The sequence below is a fragment of the Cyclopterus lumpus genome, chromosome 20, assembly GCF_009769545.1.
Source record: "Cyclopterus lumpus isolate fCycLum1 chromosome 20, fCycLum1.pri, whole genome shotgun sequence".
NCBI lineage: Eukaryota > Metazoa > Chordata > Actinopteri > Perciformes > Cyclopteridae > Cyclopterus > Cyclopterus lumpus.
Genome location: NC_046985.1, coordinates 5,424,211 through 5,444,146, shown reverse-complemented (window position 1 = coordinate 5,444,146; position 19,936 = coordinate 5,424,211). Strand labels below are relative to the sequence as shown.

Here is a 19,936-nt window from a genome sequence, read left to right as displayed (position 1 = left end):
TTTACATGGTCATGGAGGTCCTCCGTGCCATTAACCTCCCATCTTTTGATACGTGTCAGGGCTGCCTCCTCCCCCCCCCGCGCTCAAGGCTCTGACGCCGCATCATCCTCGCTCCTGCTCTCGTGTCTCTTTTTATTCCCTCTCCCGCCCCTCATCTTCCCCTCTCATCTCCCGCTGTGTGAACTCCGGCGCTGACAGGCTCCTGCAGGCCAGTATGCTGATTGGCGAGGTGGGCGCTCCCCCGCGAAGAGAGCAGCTCTAATTTGTTTCAAGGTGAAGCGGGTTCAGTCGGTGTAGAGGTTCATCCGGGCTGTACGAGCCCAGCATGGGGCCTTCAGCTCGCTCTCTCGCCCTCTTTCTTGCCCTCTTTCTTGCATCTGCGAGAAGAAAGTCGGGCAGCTGCATGCTGTCTATAAAGCCAGAACATCTGTGGAAAGAAGTCCACCCGGAATGTCGACTCAGCAGCCTTAACAACAACAACTCGGTCTCTTGCACAGCAGCGGCTGCAGTGAGAAATAGATTGCATTGCATTAAGGTCATTTTGATTCCAGTACAAGCTACAACCTCAAAGGATGGGGGGGGGGGGGGGGTGTTTGGGTTTTTTTCAATTACGAGCATCCGGTAGCCTCTCCCAGCCGTGGAGAACAGTGCCGACACCCTATTTAAAAACCCGAGGGACGGACTCCGGTTCCCGCATGTTGCCTCCAGATGTTCGGGGAGGAAACGTCATGTGGTTCACATTCAGCCAGCCATCCTTTAGTTTACTTCCCCTTTTTTGTTGTTTGTTTGTTTTTTCATTTGTTGCAAATAATCCATCTGTTGAATTATTCATTTGCTCCAAATGTGTAAAAACCTGCCCCAAACTGTCCTGAAAAATAAATGCATGTATGCGCGGAGATTCATTTACAAACCAAATGTTTTTTTCCTTTTGTTTTTTTATTTTTTATTTTTTTTAAAGACGGAAAGGCAAAATAGCTGTGAAAATGAGGTTAGTTGAGCCGGCATGCCAGAAAATAACAACATTACATGTCATTTAGCTGACGCTTTTATCCAAAGCGACTTACAATAAGTGCATAAAACCATGAGTCCAAACTCAGAACAACAAGAATCAAGCAAGTACAATTTCTTCAATAAAGTTAAACTACAAAGTACTATCCGTAAGTGCCATTTAAGTGCTACTAAAGTGCTATCGGTAAGGGACATTTAAGTGCTACTACGGCATTTAAGTGCTACCTATTCAAGGTATAGTCGAAAAAGATGTGTTTAACATCTATTTGGAATTGTGCTATTTAAAAAAAAAAAATATATATATATATATATATATATATATATATATATATATATATATATATATATCTTGACTACCGGCTCGTTGATGAATCAGAAACGAATGTTTATCGCGTAAAATCCGGACGGGAGAAAATGTTCTTTCATTCATGTCTTGACAACCAAACTGATTGTTCACCGGATTGATTCTCTATCGGCTCACTCTAATTCACAATCCATTGGCGGTTTCAGACCCACAATACGACTTAACCCGGAGGCAGCCGGCTGTCATAACAACTCAGGATCGTTGTCTAGCTAACCTCGGCCTATGGAGGCTCGGCTTGGGACCCGCTCTCCCTCTCTCTCTTCCCTCGAGAGCGCACGAGTGGTAAACACTGTGATCTTCTTACAATCCAGGCGTCAATACGCTGTTGTGCTTTGCTTTTAATGTAGACGGGCCGTGTGCTGAATGTCGATGTTGGCCCTCTTGCCTCTGAGAGAAGATTGTGTCTCTTTTGTGTTGCAGAATACGCAGACGCTAGTTTGTCATCGTGGGTGAACAAGGAGCGCTTCCAAGGATACCTCCAGATTGACGGCTTTACACTCTATGAGCTCGGAGAAACAGGTGCCGTATGCTCAAAGTTTGATCTATCTATCTATCTAGTTTATTTACAAGGTTTAAATGTGAAGTCTACACATGTCTCGTAATAGAAAAATCGTTTCTGCTTTATTTTGAAACACTATAAAAGGCGATGCTTTTGCTAATCATGAGCATAATTACTTTTGTTTTGTATATTTTTACTCTTCATGATTATGGAGCCGAGAGCTTTAGTCAACTTTTTTTTTTTTTTAAATGTCAGAATGATTAGCATCACATTTATAGTTCGAAGTGCATCGGCACACAGCTTTTACTCAGCCTGCCTCTTTAATGCCATTTCACACCAAATCCCCGAGTATTTAGCTTCCCAAACACCCAAATATCCAATCAACCACATGATGACTTAATAATTAAAAGGCAAACATCTTAGTGTTGCCCTTGTCAAAAGTTCCTTGTAAAAATGTCGGCGTTAATTGCGTGTGTGGGGGGTGCGATGATGAGGAAGTCTGACACACTAGATTTAGCCCATGAAAATCTCTCTCTCTCTCTCTCTCTTTCTCTCTCTCTCTGAAGAAGAAGAAAATTAATCTCCAGAGTGAAATACAAACTCTCTTAAATGGCAGTAAATTGATGCTCGGCGCATAAAAAGCTGCGCTTCTAATGTAGATGCAGTATTTACCACTTTATGAGTTTTTAAAGGTGCAATGTGGAAGATTTGGCCTGGATTTTAGTTTACAACACTCAAAAAAAGAGACCGTTATCAACAGAATGATAAGAGGTTACAGTGTTAAAAGATGTCCATGTATTGAGATATCTGAAACGTATCATAACCAGCTTCTTTTATTACCACTTGTACCTCAAAAGGCAATAAAGGCTGTTTGTTTGTCGGATTAAATCCAAAGAAACGAGAAAAGAATTTAGCTTCTTGTTTTCGAGATGGACCCATGAACCCTCGGTGGCAGTTAGCTCGAGTTCAGCCGGTGCGAATCCCAACATCGTCCCAACGCTCTGCCAGCTGGCTGGAGGAGTGGACTTGGAGAAGAAGGTGTGAAGTTATTTTTTTCCGTTTCTGCCCCTCCCTGGATTTTAATCCAATAAAATGGATTTAAAGCTATCCAATAAACTATTAAAGAGACCGCACAGCCCTCCGGTTAGTGGCTCCGACACACAGATGGCTAAACGTAAACTATAAGCCGACGCCTCTCCTGAGGGCTGGATGGCGGATATTTTGACCGGCTCTCATAGTTTGGTTTTGTGTGTTCTCGCCGTGCTGCTTTTTAGATTTAAATGGCATGGACCCAGTAATAGAGGTGAAATGATGCCCTTTATTTATTTGTAGCATGTCGCCAGATCTCACACAATACACCTTTTTTTTATTTTTATTTTTTTAAATGCTTTTATACCAAAGTTCTGAACACACACGAGTCTCTAAAGCACTGTAACTGTGACTGATTTTAAGGCGTCGTATTCCTGCAGCTTCAGTCGGCTACAAAAAAAACAACATAAATAGTGTTTACATCGAAGTATGCTTGCGAAAACAGTGTCGAGTTTTCCGGCCTCGTCTCTTCGGGCTTTTAAATCGAGTGTCGGGAGGTTTCGTGCCCCTCGGGCGCCGCGTGGGGCGGCGGTGCGGCGGTTTAACCCTCTAAAAGCCTCATCCCACGCGAGTCTATACCCACACCAGTCTGGCCTAAAAGCAATGAATCGGCTCGGGCTGTTTATTTAGCTCTATTTACGGGGGCAAAACTTGAGGGGCAGGCAGAGGCGAGGATAAACGACGTATTGCAAACAAAATCTATTTGACAGATTCACGGTTTAATAGTTTTTTCTTTGGTGTACAGGTCAATGTGATAGAGTCAATCTGATAACCACAACTCAATCGACCCTTTTTTAATATAAAAGAGACCACACGGCACACTGTCAATGTTGTACAACAGCACGGCGAAATAATGTCACCATGGCACCAAGAAACTAATTAAAATTGCAGCTTTTAATGTGGATTTTCTCAGAATTTCGCCCGTTGAACTTTCTGTATCGCCGGAATTCGACACACAAAATAGTCAATTCGACAAAGTCGGCTGGATGCAAGACATCGTCCACAAACGGGTAGATTAGAAAAAGAGTCCAGTCTATAAATAGGATTTAGCAGATTTGAAGAAATATGATACGCGCGAGGTGTTAGATGGATGTCTCTGATTTGATTACATCCCTTCAGTGTGAAGTTTGAGTGCTGATCGCTCTTTCTTTTACCCGAAGAATATGAAACCGAAGCCTGTGACCCTTTTATTATTAACTTTATGAAAGGGTTTCCTCATAGACTCGATGTCTTATTAGGATGTGAGTATGTATTAATGGTTTATCAGCTTTTTAGCTGCTGCCCCCTGCTGGTTAGTTTAGAAGCACGCGTTTTATACGTCGATATTCTACGCCTCCTTTTTCTATACCGACATTAAACAAATAAAAGCGGTCTCGTAGTTGAGCAACATTGCACCAACAAAAATATCTATTTATAATATACAAATGATGATGCACCTAGTTAGGTGCTGCAAAGAGTTAATTATGCATTTTTTGCAGGTTGTATTCCCATGAAGAAGCATTTTAGAAAGGGGGGGACAAAAGTTAACCGTAAATAAGCTATTCACTGCATTCCTGTTTAGTCACAGAACGATGCAATCAAAGTCATTTGGGGAATGTTGGAGATTAATAGTGCCCGTGGATGGACTGCAAGTGTTCTCATACACAGTAGCACTGGCCCTTTAACACATTTATACCAAAAACAAATGCGTGTGAAATATTCCTTTTCCTGCCTCGACACAAAAAGCACCATCAGTGACCACCAGGGGGCAGGCTGGTACTCTCATCCAAGCAAACAAGGCCTCAAACTAATACGCAGTGCTTGAGTTGTGTAACAATATTTTATTTTGAATAGACCTATTTTTTCGCGCTGTGGGTTTGAGTTTTTTTTAATTAATTTTTTTTTGAATGGCAACCGAAATATCTCCTCCACCAGAAAGATACCACTTGTTCCCTGTTCAGCCAAGTAGAAGCCCCTAAGCTGGCTTAATGTTTGAGTGATGAACGAATCAAGCGCTCCCGGTGCCTCTTTCTGTGGTTGAGAGGTGATTCGTCTCCTCCGGAGCCTCTTTATCTGCCCGCTATTGTCTTCTCACCCTCTGTTTTTTTTTGTGTGTGTGTGATTGTGATTTGTAATCCCCCGTCTCCCTCCTCCAGGCAAATTGGTAGCGATCGCAGTCATCGATGAGAAGGACCCCACAGAGGAGAGTGGCAGGTACAAAGAACACTGAAATTAAAAAGCATGGCTCTATATAAATCGCTCCCACGGTCACCACTGCGGTTGTGTTCACGTGCACGGCTTTCCAAATACAGATACGGCTTGTTGTATTGTTTGGATCGCTCCACAAATTACAGGCTGAAGAAAAGAAGAAAAAAAACGACGTTGACTCATGTGGTGTTTCACTCTCTTCTCATTTGCTTTTAGATTAAAGACCTTGATTCAGAGGGTGGCGAAGGAATACAGAGAACATTTCAACAGGTAAGGCACGCGGCGAGGTCACAGGTGAATATCCAATTTATACATTTATTCGAGGATGGCGCACTCGACTGGGGAGCGCCGCCTGTCTGTTCACAAGCCGAGTTTATGCCTTTTTTTTTTTTGTCGGGGCGCGCATGTTTTCGTCGAGGTTCAGTAGAAAGGTAATTATGCAAAATGTCAGCTTCCCAATATATGTGTTCTATGCAGCTGTCAGTCAAAAACTCCGCTCGATCGGCATAAATGCATAATTTTCCTGTATTCTCCGGCTCCCTATTGTGCAATAACAACCGCAGATGGGATCTTTGTGTTGCGTGGCGCCTTGTTCGACCTGCTGGAGGGGAACTGATTAAACGAGGCATCCAGTACAAAGAGGAAATGCACCTCAGATGTATACATTCCACAACTGGGTTGAAGTTTATTTTTGCTCTTGGTGTGTGTGTGTGTGTGTGTGTGTGTACGCCTCAGTGAGTACAGGAGGTGGGTCATCCTTCAGCCGAAGGACCCGGGTTAGAACACACGCGCTCGGCTGAAGTGGCTCGAATTCAAATCGGCTCTAATGTCGCCGTTCTGCCGCCCGCCCTCTTCTCTAAACACTCCCAGCAAGAGGATTTCCTCCAAAAGGATTAAAAACAAGAAAAAGAGAGATCACATGTTCACCCTCGCTGTGCCCCGTCGTTGACCATGTTGCTTCACCAGATGGATTTTTGCTTTTTGATTCGAAGAGTTGCATCTCAAACCTCCATGATCAAAGTGTCTCTCCCCCTCCAGGGGTTCCCATTAAGACTGATTGAATTACACAGATCCCTATCATCAATTGGAGTACTCTCCGCCACGCTTCTCTGTGCTGTTTTTATGATTTAGACTGAGATCAGAGCTGCCTGCAGTGTTCTGACGTACCTAAACGGTGCTTGTAATTACAAGTCAGGAGCTGGAGTGACGCCCCCGGTGGTGGGCGACGGCAGCGCGTAGAGTCGGCAGATCGGAGGTGACGTCGTTTGATGCAGCAGTTAATGTGTTGGTGCTCAGCCACCATTTGTTGGGAAGTCCGATGTGTGTGTGTGTGTGTGTGTGTGTGTGTTGGGTTTAAACACCAGTCATTATTATCTTGGCTTTTATGTGTCGGTTGGTGCAACAAGACCAGACAAGAAGACCTCGATCGCAAACTGAACCCTTTGACTCCACCAATGGATCGGGATGCTTTGACCCGCTTCGAGGCCGTTTTAGATGTCAAAGCATCGTAATGAACATTTCAGGACATCTTAAAGCTGCATTAACCAACGTATTCATATCCAAATATCGGCAACCGCAAACGGGTACAGAATACGACACCCGCCGTTAGACCACCACTTCATAAAAATGGGAAAACTCCCCACCAAAAAAACGTTATGGATGGAAGATCCTTCTCCCTGGACCAACAGACAATATTTACAACACACACACACACACACACACACACACACACACACACACACACACACACACACACACGCACTTTCCCAGGAATATTAATTATGTGGGAATCTGGCTTCAGAAAACACTCTAGTCCTCATGAGAACCACGTGACGTGACCGATAACGCCGATAAACATCGCCATCAGTTATTACAATTTTCAGACCCTTCAAACTCTTCCAGAGGGAACCGTTCCAAGTAAACAGCCCAAAATATCTCAAACTCTTATGGACAAATCTGAAAGTGTTTACGAAAGATTGCCGTGGCGCGTACATTCTCATCGCCTCCTCGAACACACGCGAGTTCCTCAGTTAGTTTCCTCTCACCCCTCTTGGCCGGTCTGCTCGGCCGTCTGGCCAAGATGTGTCAGTGGGAGTGGGAGGATGGACCGACGTGCACATGTTTCAATTATAGACAAAGTATTGATAATAAAAGCGAGAAAAAAAAAGTCTTGACATGCAGATCCTTTTTTTTTTCTTTCTTTTTTTCCTGATCCGAAGCTGTCGGAGCGAAAGAATCCAAACTGATTTTCGTGATGAGGCTTGTTATTCCCAGTTTGTCCCAGTGTGTCGTCACTAACGCAGACTGATTGGTACATCACATCCACCGGGTTTATGATGTAGTTCAGTCCCTTCATAATCATGTCATTGATATAAGCAGAAGCACTATTGTGTAGCACCCAGGGGACAACCGTACACAATGTAGCTGTGATTATATATATATATATATATATATATATATATATAAAAGAGAGAGAGGCCCCCATAATCAGTCATTCAATGGAAGTCACTGACTACCCCCCCCAACCACCCAAATCTACCCACAATACACTCTGCTCAGACATAGTGCAGCACAATGAGATACAAATTGAATTCCTTCTCCTGCCTTTTATCGTTTAGATAAATCACTTGAGTCTTTTTCTCTGGTGGAAAAAGATGAGGAGAAACAGGACGTGCTTTTCTCTCATTTTCTTTATTTGCGGTGGGAAAAAAAACAAATCCACTTTTCCATAACGGGAAAACTATAGAACAATATAGTCTCAAAAGATGTGCAGTGTTGTTTTGCTGTGTTTTTTTTAAAGCACTGATTTTTGTCTTCCGTCTCCAGAGACTTCCAGTTTGGCCACATGGACGGGAACGACTACATCAACAGCCTCATTATGGGGTGAGTGTGTCTCAAATGCTGCCTCTTCTCATGTCGCCCCTTCTCTGCTCTCTACATCGCCTTCACCTTCCTCCGTCCGCTACTTATCTCGGTCTGGACTGACGCGTAATTGTTATGTCGTCCTCTGCCAGCGAAGATGCTCCGGTTGGAGAATTCAATTACACTGATGTCGTATGTTGTGACGCTCGCTGCGTATGCTTTTTGTTTTGTTACCGTTACAGAATCTCTCTCGTTTTATTTGTTGTTGCTTTTATTGTTTCTGTTTTTACCATGTAACGTGCCTTTTTTAAAAATTATTATTTTACAATTATACAAATAATTTTTTTTACAGTTAACGAGAAATAAATCCCTTGAAAATAAGAAAGAATAAAAGTAATTAACCATGCATCTGACAAAGAAGGACCAGAAGGAAAACGACAGATTATGCAAGTAAATAAGTACAAATAAATAAAAGAATTGATTTAAAAACAATCATGCAACGCATCAACAACGTTGTCACTCAATCGTGTCAACCATAAATTCAGCAAACTTCTATATATATATATATATATATATATATATATATATGGAGTAGCAATAGTAAAAATTTAGTTTTTGCGGGGTGCTATGGGAATACATGATGAATTTACCGATGAGGCCGTGCATGGATCACATCTGTAATGCTCACGTGTTTTTTTTAATAGCGTGTCAAAGAGCAGCGCTAACGATGCAGAGGGTCCCCGCTGCAGGAGGTCTGCAGTGAGGCCGACCCGGCAGGCGTGTCGGAGGAGGCACGCCGACACTGCCAACCCCGCACACTGTTAATTAGACAGAACTGCGCTGGTGTCGCAGGCCGGCAGGGCCGCAGCAGTCTGCTTCTATGCCTACCAGCGTGTAACGTCGTGCCTGTTTTTGTGCGAGACTCTCCGAGCGTAATAGGCCGCCGCGGGATGTTATTTTAATTTGAGCATATTTATTGTTTGTGTGAGGGAGATTACAGCAGACACGGTCTCCTAAGTCTCGTGTAATTAAGAGCGTGTCAGTGAGTACAGCAGAAGTCGTGTCGGAAAAGTATGACGACGTTTCGAGCGGCAGACTCCCGTCCCGGAGCGCGGCTGACATCAGACGGGCGGGGTTTATGTTCAAGGGTGAATGAGGTGATTAGCCTTCCTCGTTGTATATGAGTAGATACAATATGCGTTTGCCGGGTTTTACCGGACTTGCATTTGGCTGCTGCGGCACGGGATTAATTGCCCTCCTTTGAGGAATGAAATCCTGGCCTGTCACTGTCCACTAATTCTCTCCCTTAGGAAACTCGTGGAAATAAATCTGATGGCTTTTTATCCCTCTTTCTGTCATCACAGCGATTACTGTGTTCTGGCAGCGGTCTGTCTGGCGTAAGGCTGCCCCTGCATTCACCAGAGGCAGATATACACACACACACACACACACACACACACACACACACACACACACACACACACAAGCACCGCTCTAAGCCCGAGAATGCCTCTGCCTCTGTTTAAACGTGGGATTATCGCTAACCCCTTTATGGGGAATGCACGGTGGGCTGTGAAAAACGTAGAGTTGTGAGGTGACTGGAAAGTCTGTGTGAAGGGAAGATTTGTAATTGTAGAAGGCGACTGGTTAAGAATATTAACACACACACACACACACACCAGCCATTTTATTTGTTTACTAAAGAGTGCTTGTGTGGAACCTCTCGTACATTGATCCTGGAAATGGGCTGTTTGTCATCCAGATTTGATGTCCCGTTGTTTCCTGGACACTCTAATGATCATTATCACGTACTTAAACACTTGCAATAATTAAAACCCAAGAAATGCATCTGGCAACAGAAAGTGAAAATTGTCGGTACAATCTGAAGACTGTTGCGATCAAACGCGTGCGTTTCATGCATTATTGTTGAAGCTTTGTTACTTCAGTGTACTTTGTTTAAAATCCTGAGGCCATTTACACACCAATATAGACTCCTAGCCCCGCCCCTACACGTTAGGCCCCGCCCCGTTCTTGCCCAATGACCTGTTGTCGTGAGGCACTCGGCAGTAAACTTCCAGACCGTACGCTAACACAGGCTAACGCTCTAGCTTCACAGTGAAAGCACAGACATAGTGATGCTGTCATCGTGAACTATTCTTTAAATGAAACATTTAATCTGTGTGACGAACATCTCAGCCTCGTACTCGAAGCACAGGAGTGTGCTGGTGTCCATTTTTCTCATCCGATAGTAGGCAAGAAAGCAACTAATTGTATTTGCTAAAATGTTTTTGAACTGTTCCTTTTTAATAATCCAGACGGTCCTGGATAAATTTCCTCCTATAATAAGAAATAATTAGCCCTAATTATACAGTATGCCAGCAGCGGAAGGGGAAATGTCTTAAATGTGTGTTTTCTGCCAGCTCTAATTCTAGAGAGTACAGTATGACCCTTCATTATGGGTGGAAAACCCCCAGTAGTCACCGCTCACAGAGGTGAATAGGCTAATCCATATTTATTTTAAATGGGTGCCATCTGTTGGCGTGTGTGTGTGTGCAGATCTCAGCTGGACAGAGTAGTGTGTGTGTGTGTGTGTGTGTGTGTGTGTGTGTTTCTTGGCTGGGTCGGGACAGTGATGGATACGCGTGTGTGTGTGTGCAATTTGTTGCGGGGATGTGGGGCGGCAGAGCTGTGATGGACTGTTGGTGTGTGTGTGTGTGTGTGTGTCTAAGCACCAGGATACCTTCTCTAAGCCAGGGCTCGGTGATGTGCGAGACACGTGAAAGAGGGATTGCTTGTTTATGTGACCTTGTTCGTTATCTCACTGAGTTTTTGTAATTCCTGCGCCGAAGTGAGCGTGCTGGAGAGCGTTGCTGTGAAATGAGGCGCCGGGCTTCTTTGTAGACGTCTCAGCGGCGGATGCAGAGTCGCTTTTCCTCCCGGACTCGCCTGTCAGCTGTAATTTGCGAAAGGTCTCTTTAACTGTGACTGGCACATACCCACGAAGCCCCTGAGTTGCACACTGTACGCATAACGTGAGAGAAGAAATGCCACTCTGAAGTAAGCCGGGCCGCATCGGCTATTTCCTGCAGAGAAGAACAAAAAAAAAGAAGAGGAAATCCTCCAGAATCGGTGCCCGTGGGAAAAGTAACGTTGCTCCGAGTACAAAGGGTTTGTTTATCTCACTGTTGTGTTTCTCCCGTGTTACGATTTTGTTCCTCGAAAGAAAGCACAATTTGTTCCCGTCTAATGATGCCGGGGGGTTACGGAGATTAAAAGCTCTTGTTTCCTTGTTTTTGTCTCAGCGAGGTGACGGTGCCCTCCGTTATCATCCTCAACACATCCAACGAGCAGTACTTCCTGCCCAGTGAGCCGATCGAGACCATGGAGCAGCTGGTCCAATTCATCAACGGTGTTTTGAACGGTTCCGCACAGGTCCAAGTCTTCTCCTCCTTCCTTCCCTCCCTCCCTCTCTCCTTTTTCTTAGTGTGCATTCAGCTCGTTCCGTGTCCCGTTCCCCCTCCCTTCCCCCCACTGTAATCACACTCGTAGTCTTCATTAATCAACCGCGTTGCCTTCGCATTTCATGTCCTCCCCGGGAAAACAAAATATTTTCAGCAGATGAGGTATTTTTGCAATCTCCTTTTTTGCATGTTTCAGATTTCACATCGCTGTCCTCCTTGAATGGATTATCTCCAATAATATTCTCTTCTCAGTCAAACACTGAGATTACGTTGGGATTCTGTGTTGCGGTGTGCACAGTAATCTGGAGAAGAAATGTCATCCCTTTCCTCTGCGCTCCACTAGAGTCCCCAGATGTATGCAACCATAAGCCAAACAGCCAGAGGTCCTGTCCTTTTTTTTATTATTTTTCCCAGAAATATCTGAGCTGGTTTTTTTTTTTCTTGGCACAGAATCCCACCTCTTACCCCCCAAAAAAAAATGAAGAAAAAAAAAACCCGCGGTTGCAGCCAAAGCTTGGACAGTTTCAACATCTTCACGTCATGCTAGTAATGTCGGCCATGACGTGTCTCGAGGCCGGTTTACGCTCCGTGTAGAAATACACCGAAAAATGTGCGTCGCACGCTTTGATCTCGATTTTAGTTAAAATAATTTGCTTTTTCATTATTTTTTTTTATTTTTTTTAGGGTGGGGACCCGTGACCGAAATTCTTAAATCTTTTGAGTGTTTTTCACGAGAAGCGTGAACATCAAGGTACACGGGCGACCAGTCGGCCCGCTCCTCTTGAGCAGTTCTCCGTATCTCCCGACTCGCTGCTCTCGAGGTGCGTCGGCCGGCTTCAGTTTCTCGGCGCTCTATCGTTCGCAATTAAGAAAGAACGACTCCCCAACAACGTGCTGTAAAAAAAAAAAAAAAACTGTTCAAACTTTGAATTAAACTACTCATGCAGACCTCCCCGCAGCATCACGTCTGTGCAACAGCTGCTCCCACATAAATGCCCTCCCGTGTGCACCACCTTCAGTCCCGCTCAGTTAGAGCACACTAATTGGCCGTCCTGATGAATCAGCGTTGAGACGGGATCGCCCATTGGCTGCCCGGGTGCTGTCGCGAACAAATGGCGCTCAGGCGGAAGAAGCGTTGAATTTTTTTTAAAAATGAACGCGTGAGGACGCCCGAGATGTCCATAATTCTCCGTTCGTTATCTTGAGAAGGTTTTGGTCTCTATTAACTGATCTGTCTCCCCGCAGGCGCACGGAGGTGACGGCTTCGTTCAGAGGATCAAACGCGTGGCCTTTGATGCCAGATCCACCATCATGGTAAGTCGGCGAGAGTTCGTTCGGAGACTGTTTCTCGAGCACCGTGTCATTGAAACGTAAAAAAAAAATACTCATGATTTTATCCATGTCGGTTGACACGTCATGGCATAAAGAAATTGCCAACATAGTTAAAATGCGTGTCCTTTTGCAGGATATCACCATTTTTTTTTTTTTAACAAGTATGCTACTGTAGCTTTAGTTTAACTTCCATTAATATAACAAATGTTTTTGGGGCTTTTTCTATAGGTTTTGGGCTAATATTACGATTTGTCCTAATTTGGGTCACTATAGTGATGCGCTACCCAACTTGTAAACCTCTCTTCCCACCTGGTTCTCTACTAAGGTGCTACTGAACACCTCGTACTCGTTGATATGCACCTCACCTTGACTGTGTTCTCCGCGCCACGCCAAGAACCGCGTATGCATATTGCGCCGAGTTCAGCAAACACTGTAAAACAAATGCCCCAGTGCCCCGCTCGTTCCCCCCGCGGGAGGAAAACAACATTCAGAGAACGAGACGGGGGAGTATGACTGAGAATATGCAATGCAGGCGGTAAACACAGTACGGGAGGGGATGAGAAACAGGCAGCCAAGCAGGAGGCGGGCGGCGTGAGGAGAGAGTGAGAGTGGGAGGAGAAGCAGCAAGTTCAGCGTCCTGACCCCTAAGTAGTCGGTTCTTTTTGGGGGAGCTGGTGTTTATTTTACCACGGGTGTGATAGGAATGTAAATACAGCTGTGTTGTTCTCCAGTTGTACTGTAACCACGGGTGAAGCTCAACGCTGCCCGTAACAATGTCTTCAAAAGGGATGCGGAGAACTCTTAAAGGGACGTTCTACAACTCCTACAAAGAAAAGGCTTGTAGAAAAACAGCTTCATTGAAGGTTTAACATTTAGCCCGTCAGCTCAGGTTTGACAGCTGAACCAGTGGAAGAATAAAACCTGTTTTCGAAAAGGTTAATAACAGAAAATGTATATTTCTTTGGGCTGTACAAGAGCAAAAGTGAAGGATTGTAATTGTTTTCTCGTCACAAAAGTAAGACTCCACAGGCTCGTCGATCCTCCTCTGGGCTCGAGCTGCACACGTCCCCACGGCTCGTCTCGCTTACAGCAGGATAGGCAGCAGCCGTCGCCCCCGGAGAGCCTAAATCTAAACGCACGTCTGACAGGAGCGTGAGGGAGCAGCCACATTAGGCCAAATGACTCACAGCCCGCTGTGTTAGCATAGCATACCCATCTCTACCTCATCGAGCGTCTCGTGGCGCCGCCAATTACCATCCCTCTTCCTGTGGCAATGACTGGAGGGGGTGGCGGGGGCCGCGGGTGTTCCTCTCTTCTCGGCTCAGCGGCCGACAGGCGTCGTGACCGAATACTCCCTTCCAGGTACATTGTCTCCGATGTATCCCGCTATATTAAGGCCACATGAGTCATTCGTCACCGGGATCATTGAAAGAGGAAGTTGTCCTTCGGTGACCCGGGCATTGTTGTTGCCGTAGGGACGGTGTTACGCAGGAGTGGAGCGCTGCGTGTCCCAGAAATGTGACATTTTGATATGCAGGTGCATGGATGTCACTGTTTTTAGGGATTAAAGCCATTATTCACTGTCATAGACCGTCATCAAATTATAATGAATCTTAAAAAAACAATAGTTAATCATACCGAAGCACTGCAAGAACAACATGTATCCATAACCGATGCGTGTGCGCGATACCTTTTTGCACATGCGTAGCCGGCGTATGCGTTTTTGAATGCGTGTGCGTGTGCGTGTGTGTGTGTGTGTGTGTGTGTGTGTGTGTGTAGTCACGGGAGGTGAGCCTATTATAGGCGTGGAAGACAGGAGAAGAGCAGAAAATATCTTCAGACAGACTCATGTATAAAGGTGGACCTTTTTTTTCTTGCGTTTAAAAAAAATTATTTATTTATATCTGTTTAAACTGCACAACGTGGAAGTACGAGACACCCAAAGTGATCCAGATGAAAGGCTGAGACGCTCCGACGTGGTCATCGGTGTAAAAGAAAACAAAAGCAGACAAGGCGGCACATTTTACGAGCCGGAAAACACAAAACGGTGGAACACGACATCCTGAAATTTACATGACAGAAATGTAATTAATACACAAATATTAAAAGCCCGCCCGGGTTTCTGCAAATGATTTGTGACCGGCCTTCTGAACGCACACACGGAGCGTAATGGCGTCGTGCAAATAAAAGAATGAATGCAGCATCTAAAAAAAAAAAATAACATAAAAAGCATGTTTTTTTTTTCACACCAATATTTACGTGTCTCTAAATATGATTTTGAATTCTGTCTCCCTAATAGCCGCCGTAATGGGAGTCTCTTTACCAGAGTCAACACTGGCTGTTACTCGACAGACATTTTGGGTTGTGATATTTTTTGGGGACGCATTGAGAGAGCGTTGCACACAGCAGACGACATATGGCAACTTTTTAATGGAATACTACCCCTCCTCCCCCAGTTTGGGGTAGCCCGGTTCTATTCCAGGGTTGGAATGGGGGGTTTATCTTGATTTATTTATTTATTTATTACATATGTGTCTCACCCACCTCCCTCGATGTAAAACCGTAGAGGTGACGTCCCGTGGCCAAACGGACCAACGAGACCAGCGAGGCTGACCTCTCTCACGGTTCGACTAAAACTACAAAAACATGTGTGACCCAGGTAACTTTAGCGTTGGCTACCGGGTGATGGAGCGAGGTAAGCCGGCTACATCACAGTCTACACGCAACGGTACCGCGTACCACTTCCCTGACGACGGCGACGACGTTGTTGTTGGGTGTTCAGCACTAGAGTGGAGGAGGCTAAACGACCTCGGTTCTGCGTGTGTGAAAACCTAACAACCCGTTTCAGAGGGAGGTACTCGAGCCCAGAGTGCTACGTTTACCATTTAATTTCATGGCGGTGTGGGGGGGTGGATTGTGTTGAACCCAGAGCTGAAATCGGCACCGTTCTGATGGAGGTGTTGTTATTTTCAAGATGAGTGGAGACGGCATCCTCTGTGGATTCGTCGGCTCTGCGTGCAAACATTTTGAATTTTTTATTTTTTTTTGTACGTGCCGGAGAACCAGTTCCTCAAAGGGGATCGGCACCCCGAGGTGCGTCGCTGCACTGGGACGTCCGCGTTGCGTGTGTGTGGTTCCATAGACATCCGCCTTCTGGCCCTCATCACTTATCTCTCTTCTCTTATTCGCTTCATTACCACCGAGCAATTCAGAATATTATCTCCAAACTAATTAGCAACCCGATACGACCCGCTTTGCTCGGTTGGCGATCCGGACTTGAGCGAGATAAGAGCGATGGAGATTCAGGGAAGAGATTACGAGTGATGGAAAAGCTTCTTTTTTTTTTTTACTCGTTTACATCAAGAGCGTAAAACAAGCTTAACTTTCTCCTGCAAAATACCCAATGTGTGAAAGAAAATTGACATCTTGTTCTCTCCTGTGTTTCTTGCGACCCCCCCCCCCCCCCCTTCTCTTTGCGTCTCCTTCCCCCCACACCAGTCAGTGTTTCGCAGCTCTCCGCTGCTGGGCTGCTTCCTGTTCGGCCTGCCGCTGGGCGTCATCAGCCTGATGTGCTACGGCATCTGCACGGCCGAGTCGGACGACGGGTCGGACGACATGGACGCGCTCAAGAGGGAGGGCCTGACTGACGAAGAGGACGAGGAGGACGACGAGGAGGAGGAGGAGGAGAGGCAACACGCTCCCGAGCTGGAGGGCCCCGAAGAGGGCGAGCGCGAGGAGGAGGAGGAAGAGGAGGACGACGACATCGTCGGAGAGAAGGACCCCGAGGAGAAGAAAACCGATTAACGCAGGTGCTCCCAGCGGATAGAGGATGATAAGGCCGAGTCACACGCGGTGACATGAAACTCAAAGACATATCAATGTATTGCTGTTCTGCTTCTTTGTCTTTCATATCACTTCCCCTCAAAGCCCCTCTGGCACAGAGCGCTCTCTCCCATCTTTGAGTTCTGTGTTAAAGGTCGGCCGCTCTGTGAAGCCATCGAATCACGCTTCAAGCTAACCACCTTTTTTTTTTTCTTTTTTTTTTTGTAGTGACGGCGTGTAAACACGTAACGCTCAAGAGATGCAGGGGGATGGCTGTGAACCAAACAAACCTCTTATTTATTAAGATTCGACCAACCAGTGGTTTATTGTGATGTGTGTGACGCTTTCTCTCTTCGTTTTGTAACTACTAAAATTCTCCCGTTGTGTCTTCTTCTTTTTTTCTTTTTCTTTTTTTTTTTTTTTGTCATATCCCAATACTTTTTTGTATTTTTTTATTACATTTTAAAATGGTAGAAAGCTGCCTTCCTACTGATATGACCACACATGCATTTATTTCTCCTCTGCCCTCAGCCCAAAGTTAAGGCTTATCTAAATTGGCGTGTGTGTGTGTATATAAAGCAAAGGAAGTCCACAAGAAGGAAAATCGGCCATAAATGAATTGTGCTTTTTCTATTGGATGTTATTGCCTGAAAATATTTCTTCTTCTTCTTCTTCTTCTTCTAGGGGTGCAAAGTGCAGAGACAGTCGTGCATTTCAACCTATTTCTCATGCCGGCCACCTGTTAGTGTCCATTCACGCGGAGAGTTAATGAAAGGGAGCTGGAATGGTAACTTCTATCAGTCCGTCTGTTACTGGGATATGGCAAATGTACTCTTTCTTTCTTTCTTTCTTTTTCTTTCTTTTTTTTTTTTTCCAACATGGCCAACCTGCTTAAACTTCTTAGTATAGATGAGTTGCACCTGTCTAGCAGACATCCATAAAAGGCATCAGTAGTCCCTGCAGCTTTTTAACAAGTCATATTCTTCAGATAGACTGGCTCCGTCTCTCTTTCCATATTTCAATCTGTCTTCCATCACTGGTTGCCATATTGAATTCAGTAGGCAGGTTGAAGTTTAAATCCCGATGCACTGAGATGTACACTGAGCGCACACAATATAAAGCCCGTCTTCCTGCCACTGAGTTTAACCCCTTGTTTGCCATCATAATAACTTTCTGTTGGTTTTCTCAATGCCGTATCTATCCTGTTTTCATACGCTCGCGACTAAAGTGTACGCAATAGCTGGAATCAAGTCGGGGTCGTGGCTTCCGCTTGGATTGAAGTCTGTTGCATACAATATACGAGTGTTCCTACCCAGGGTAATACGATTTTTATGAAACGTGCACGACGGAGGGCACCTGTTTGGATTTGGGAACCCTTTCTGGCAGCGAGTCGTGTTAAAGCGCCCGAGAGCATGGTCTTTGTTACAAACGACATATTTGTTACTAAAGAAAAATGATAATAAAGGTAAACCCGGCGGTGTAATATCCAGGGATGTTTCCATGGAAAACAAAAGGCAACATTTTACTGAATTATGTGTTTAAATAACCCGGGCGGAGAGAAAAAAGTATCAATCATGTTGTAAAACCATCGCTCAAAACTTTTTAGGAAATACGCTTCTTCACCACCGCGCTGAGACGACTCGTGTGTCCAAAGGGAGCATATGAAGCCAGAGTGTGCTAAGCTAAGCTAAGCTAAGCTAACAAGCCGCTGGCAGAGAATGGAAACCGCTAGCCGGGTTCTGCCAGCTCGAAGCTCTAAAATGTCTGCACACAAACTGAAGATTGAACTTGTTCATCGGAGAGCTTTAGAGGTGCCGGTATGCGGCCAGCCTTTCCCCCCCCTTTGCATCTTCATGCTAAGCTAAGCTAAGCTAAGCTAAGCGGCCGCTGGCTCTAGTTTCATATTTACTCTCTTCCAACTCCCCGGCGAGGAAAGCCAATAAGCACACTTCCCGAAATGGCAAAACTATTTCCCTTTTCGAAAGTGGCGCACAGGATTATTATTCTCTCTGCATTCTTTTTTTGGGGGGGGGGGATTTCCATTATTCATCTGAAACATTCCCGCGTGATATTCAACGTTACGGGAGCCAGGCTAACAATTACAAGTTTTGAAATGAGCAGCGACGGCTTCGGTAACAGGCTTTTCTCTCCAGGGAGCTTCCGGCCGCACGGTGATGAATGAGCATTAAGTTCCTCCTTGACCTCCGGGAAGAGAAGTCGAGACAAAGTCGTCCGCAAGCCCATCTTTGACTTCCTTTCAGTGGCCTCCTCTCACGTAATGACGACTGAGCTCACGACTAATCTACTGCGTGGACTTTGAATTCAGGTGACGCTTTCAAATAGGAATGAATGTTTTTGAGCAGTTTATGCTATAACGGTGTGAAGGTGATCCACCCCCCCATTTTTTTTATTTTATGTAATACGAATCAATATTCTTCATTTCGCCGTGCTTTTGTAGCTCAGTAAATCTCGACTTAGGCTCCTCAACCTAAGGACGCCTGGTGTTTTTAATATACAGAGGTCATCTGTATTATTACTGTGAAAGTGCACTAAAGGAAACCATGCCCTCGCCTTGCCTTCTGGTCCTTGTAGTTGCCTACCGTTCTCTGCCAAACTTCCTCTTTTGGGTTTGAATTGAGACTGTCACACTTTATTACAGGTTTAAAAGATTGAAATAAAGATTGTCCTCTTTTTCTCTTGTCGACTGGCATCTTTTTGTCCACCCGACGTGCACATTTCCTCCAATTCTACATCCATCTCCAATTATCGCGCGTATAAATGTTTTTTTTTTTTTTCTCTCCTCTTCTTTTTCTTTTATATCTCTCGACGACGGCGTAATCCGAGGTCGACGTGTCAACTCAATTATAGCAGATGTAATCAAAAATTGTGGAGATCTAGGTTTAACAGCGGCTGATTGCGATTTGCTTGATGTGGAGCTCATTTATTTCTTCTCTTTAGGGAACGCCGGCGCTTTAAAAGCCAAACTCGGAGACGTGACTCTACATAATGAAAAAAGCCCAATGTCACGCCGTACTTTGTGAAGACCCTCGCACAAAGAAAAGACGTTGCTTTGGGGACATTTGATTTATTTAATTTTTTTTCCCAGGCCGGATAAAGGAGGGCAATGTTCACTTTCCATTGGACGTCATTTTGGGGATAAATTGCCACAGGGAGGGAGGCAGGAGGGGGGGTAATATATTACTCGGCTACATCAGTATCGGTGTCGTCGAGTGGTGCTGATGCAAAAAGTAATTCATCGCTCAATTACCTCGCCATATATTCTGAGAGTGAGTTTCATGAAGGAGGCCTCCT

The 19,936-nt window shown here is 45.0% G+C and overlaps 1 protein-coding gene across 4 annotated transcripts in view; it reads left to right on the top strand.

Annotated features, from left to right (window-relative positions):
* LOC117749392 (protein disulfide-isomerase TMX3-like) overlaps window positions 1–19,323 on the top strand; it is a 30,040-nt gene extending 10,717 nt beyond the window's left edge. The window contains exons 10-18 of one of the 4 annotated variants that reach the window (XR_004611705.1): window positions 1,793–1,891; window positions 5,096–5,153; window positions 5,364–5,417; window positions 7,974–8,030; window positions 11,312–11,441; window positions 12,716–12,784; window positions 16,301–16,611; window positions 17,309–17,411; window positions 18,778–19,323. Coding sequence is in view for 2 of the 4 variants with exons in the window: in XM_034559888.1 (XP_034415779.1) it covers window positions 1,793–1,891; window positions 5,096–5,153; window positions 5,364–5,417; window positions 7,974–8,030; window positions 11,312–11,441; window positions 12,716–12,784; window positions 16,301–16,606 (773 nt within the window). In the remaining 2 variants the exon portion in view is untranslated. Of the gene's footprint in view, window positions 1–1,518; window positions 1,655–1,792; window positions 1,892–5,095; window positions 5,154–5,363; window positions 5,418–7,973; window positions 8,031–11,311; window positions 11,442–12,715; window positions 12,785–16,300; window positions 16,612–16,852; window positions 17,412–18,777 lie in introns of those variants that run through there. The other 3 variants (XR_004611706.1, XM_034559888.1, XM_034559889.1) reach the window with 3 other exon arrangements.
* Window positions 19,324–19,936: the final 613 nt, after the last annotated feature.